The sequence below is a fragment of the Saprolegnia parasitica genome, assembly GCF_000151545.1.
Source record: "Saprolegnia parasitica CBS 223.65 unplaced genomic scaffold supercont2.15, whole genome shotgun sequence".
In the NCBI taxonomy this organism is placed as follows: Eukaryota; Oomycota; class Saprolegniomycetes; order Saprolegniales; family Saprolegniaceae; genus Saprolegnia; species Saprolegnia parasitica.
The window spans coordinates 596,402-599,162 of NW_012156409.1; the positions used below are offsets into that span (position 1 = coordinate 596,402).

At 55.5% G+C, this 2,761-nt stretch overlaps 1 protein-coding gene across 1 annotated transcript; it reads left to right on the forward strand.

Moving 5' to 3' along the window:
- Positions 1–2,046: 2,046 nt before the first annotated feature.
- Positions 2,047–2,750, forward strand: SPRG_05372 (hypothetical protein; the record flags this gene model as incomplete). The annotated part of the gene is made up of 4 exons (XM_012343968.1): positions 2,047–2,342; positions 2,393–2,525; positions 2,575–2,646; positions 2,694–2,750. Coding segments are annotated over 4 exons (558 nt in total), but the record flags the coding sequence as incomplete, so codon positions are not given.
- Between the last annotated feature and the right edge of the window lie 11 nt (positions 2,751–2,761).

Below are 2,761 nucleotides of genomic sequence, written 5' to 3' on the forward strand. Positions count from 1 at the left end.
TGTTAAATAAAAATTAAATTGTAGATCAATTCAAATTGACACCGGGGATCGGAAGAAATCCTGTACCCTACAGCTTCCGTTTCGATTTCCCTTGGGAAAGGGAAACAAATGAAGTGTCAACAATATGCATCAGGTGTATATCGGACCAGTAGTCGGCTAAGCTGTCAAAACATTCACCGAGCTCGCCCAGCGCCTGCCGAATCCGGGCCCACCGAGCCCGGGCCGCACCCGCGCCTGCCGCACCCGTGCCTGCCAACTCCGCGCCTGCCGAGTCCGCGCCTCGGCAATACACCGAGCCCACGCCAGCGCGTGCCGAGTTCGCGCCTGCCGAGTCCGCGTCTGCCGAGTCCGCGCCTGCCGCGCCAACCAGGCCACCGGTCGGCGCCACAAGCTGCGGACAAACCGTCCAGACCTGTAGGTGCGCTTCGTATTACCCGAGGGCACGCATGTGTGCATTTCGTGCAAAACGCGCGCCGCGCAACCAGCGTCGCTTTCCACCAGTAGCTTTGATTCGGCGCGTGACACTCGTCGGCGATCGGCTGCCTGACGTCGATGAACTCGATGAGCGCGCGATGTACACGATGTTGACGACGACGCCGACGGCGTTGAAGACGAGCTCGGACCTGAAGGCGCTCCCGAGGCAGAAGAAGATGGCGAGCCAAACGATACCACGACGCCACCAAGCAAGCCACTCAATGGCATGTGCTTTGCTGCGTCGAACGCGTTCTGGGCCAAGATCAAGGCGAAGTTGCCTCGCTCGCAACGCACCGTAGCAACAGGCCAGCAGCAAGTGCTATCATGTAATGTATTTCCGTTTCCATCCATGCTCATGAGCTCGAACGCATCGCCTGCCGACGTTCTTCTCGCTCGGAGCTCGATCGTCGTTGTTTGCCCGATTACCTTTGCGGCGGCGTATTTGGCCGCACAACCGATCTATCGCCCGTCATGTGGCAGCAACCGCGTCTCGATGCACGGATGGAGCTACAGCTTTCAACGGGTTGTCGATCTCGACTGTACCATGCTTCTGAAGGCACGTCGCTACATCCACCTTATTGCTGCGTTGCCACCCGTGGTCCGCGAGCGCATGTATCCGTTCCAGATACGTCAGAAGACGTTCATCTCGACGGCGTTCGCACGCCAAGTGCATCGACGGTTGACGGCGCCGGCTTCGGCCAAATCGCAGGGGGTACAAGCGCTCAAGGAGGCTCGAGCCTATTACGAGCTAACGTAAATACATGTACTGCATTGTGTTTTGTAGCTAGCTCCGTTGCGTTGGTGTCGCCCAGCATGCTTGCTTCATACACCTGCTCCCATAACCTGCTCCAGTCTGCTTCGCATCGCATTAGACAGCGCCAGCACATCTAACACTATATCTGTTGTCCAATCAACGCCTGCCATGTTTGGAATTGTTTTTGGTTTCAGCCAATGAAACGCAGCGCTATCAAAATAATTGCAACGGGAGTCGAAGGTTCGCCACAAAATTCGACCGATGCGCTACAGGTCCGGTTAACATTATCCGTACAAAAAAATCGGGCGCGCGGTGGAACTGGACAGAAAAAGAAAAATCCCGACCAGCCTCTAAGGGCTTGGCCTACACACCTCCTTACCCCCAAAACCCCCTGAACCCGGCGCTGTGATGAGCATGAGTACCCTCAAACCCTCCAAACCCCGTTGGGGCAGATGTTGGCGCATTACGCACACCTTCTTTCTGGCCAATCAAAACCCACCAAAACCATGTGGACCATCTGCTCTGTGTGCAGTTACTGTAGGCTATTTGCCGACAACCCTGCGCTCGAGATACAGTGTAGTGTCTTTTTCATGGCTTCTGATTGGCTGTTGCCCGTCTCACAAGCTACTCGGAACTCTTCCTTATTAATAACACACCTCGAGAGTGCTGGTTTAATCGTAACATAAGTATGGGCGACGTACAAGATGGTTCTCACACGCATTTCCACCGTGTGAAATGCACATGATAAATAGAAACCCACCTCCTTGAAGTGGGGGTTCGTGAAGAAAACCACTCAGTTTGCATTGCGATCGGTAGCCATGAACGAGTCGACGATCAACAACAAGGCGGCCGCCCTTTGGATCTACGACACCTTCGGCTCAAAAAAAAAAGCCTTGAAATCCCTGCCTGGTGTTAAGGACGTCGTCGTGAACATCGAGGCCGACGCCAAAGGCCGGTGGACCTTCGCACCGAGCGGTGCCGTGACCGAAGCCCACACGATGGTCGCCACGACTTTGACGACCCGTTCCAACGCCTTCCCGAAGAAGGAGCGGCTCGTCATTCTCTCGCATCTCAAGGCATTTACAAGCTTGGAAATCCGACCCTTGGCCATGGCGTACGAATCCGCTTCATCATCGATGAACGCTGACCATGTATGTATCTTAGATTCACAAACCACACCAGACAAGCCGGCAAACGCAAGGAGACGGGCTTGCCGCCATTCTCGCCGGGCCCACTCGCCAAGAAACCCAAGCTTGCACATGCAGCTCAACAGTCCGAGAGCACCACGGCCCAAGAGGTTGGCCTTCTCAAATCTGTCGCCGTAACCTCAGAATGGCTTGTTTTAGGTCGTCGCACCGGCTTCGCCGACGACTTTTTTCGGCTTTGACACGCTGGCGCCGCTTGTCACGGCCCAAGAGGTTGGTCTTCTCGTCTGTCGCCGTCACCTCAGAATGGCTTGTTTTAGGTCGTCGCACCGGCTTCGCTGACGACTTTTGTCGGCTTTGACACGCTGGCGCCGCTTGTCACGGTCCA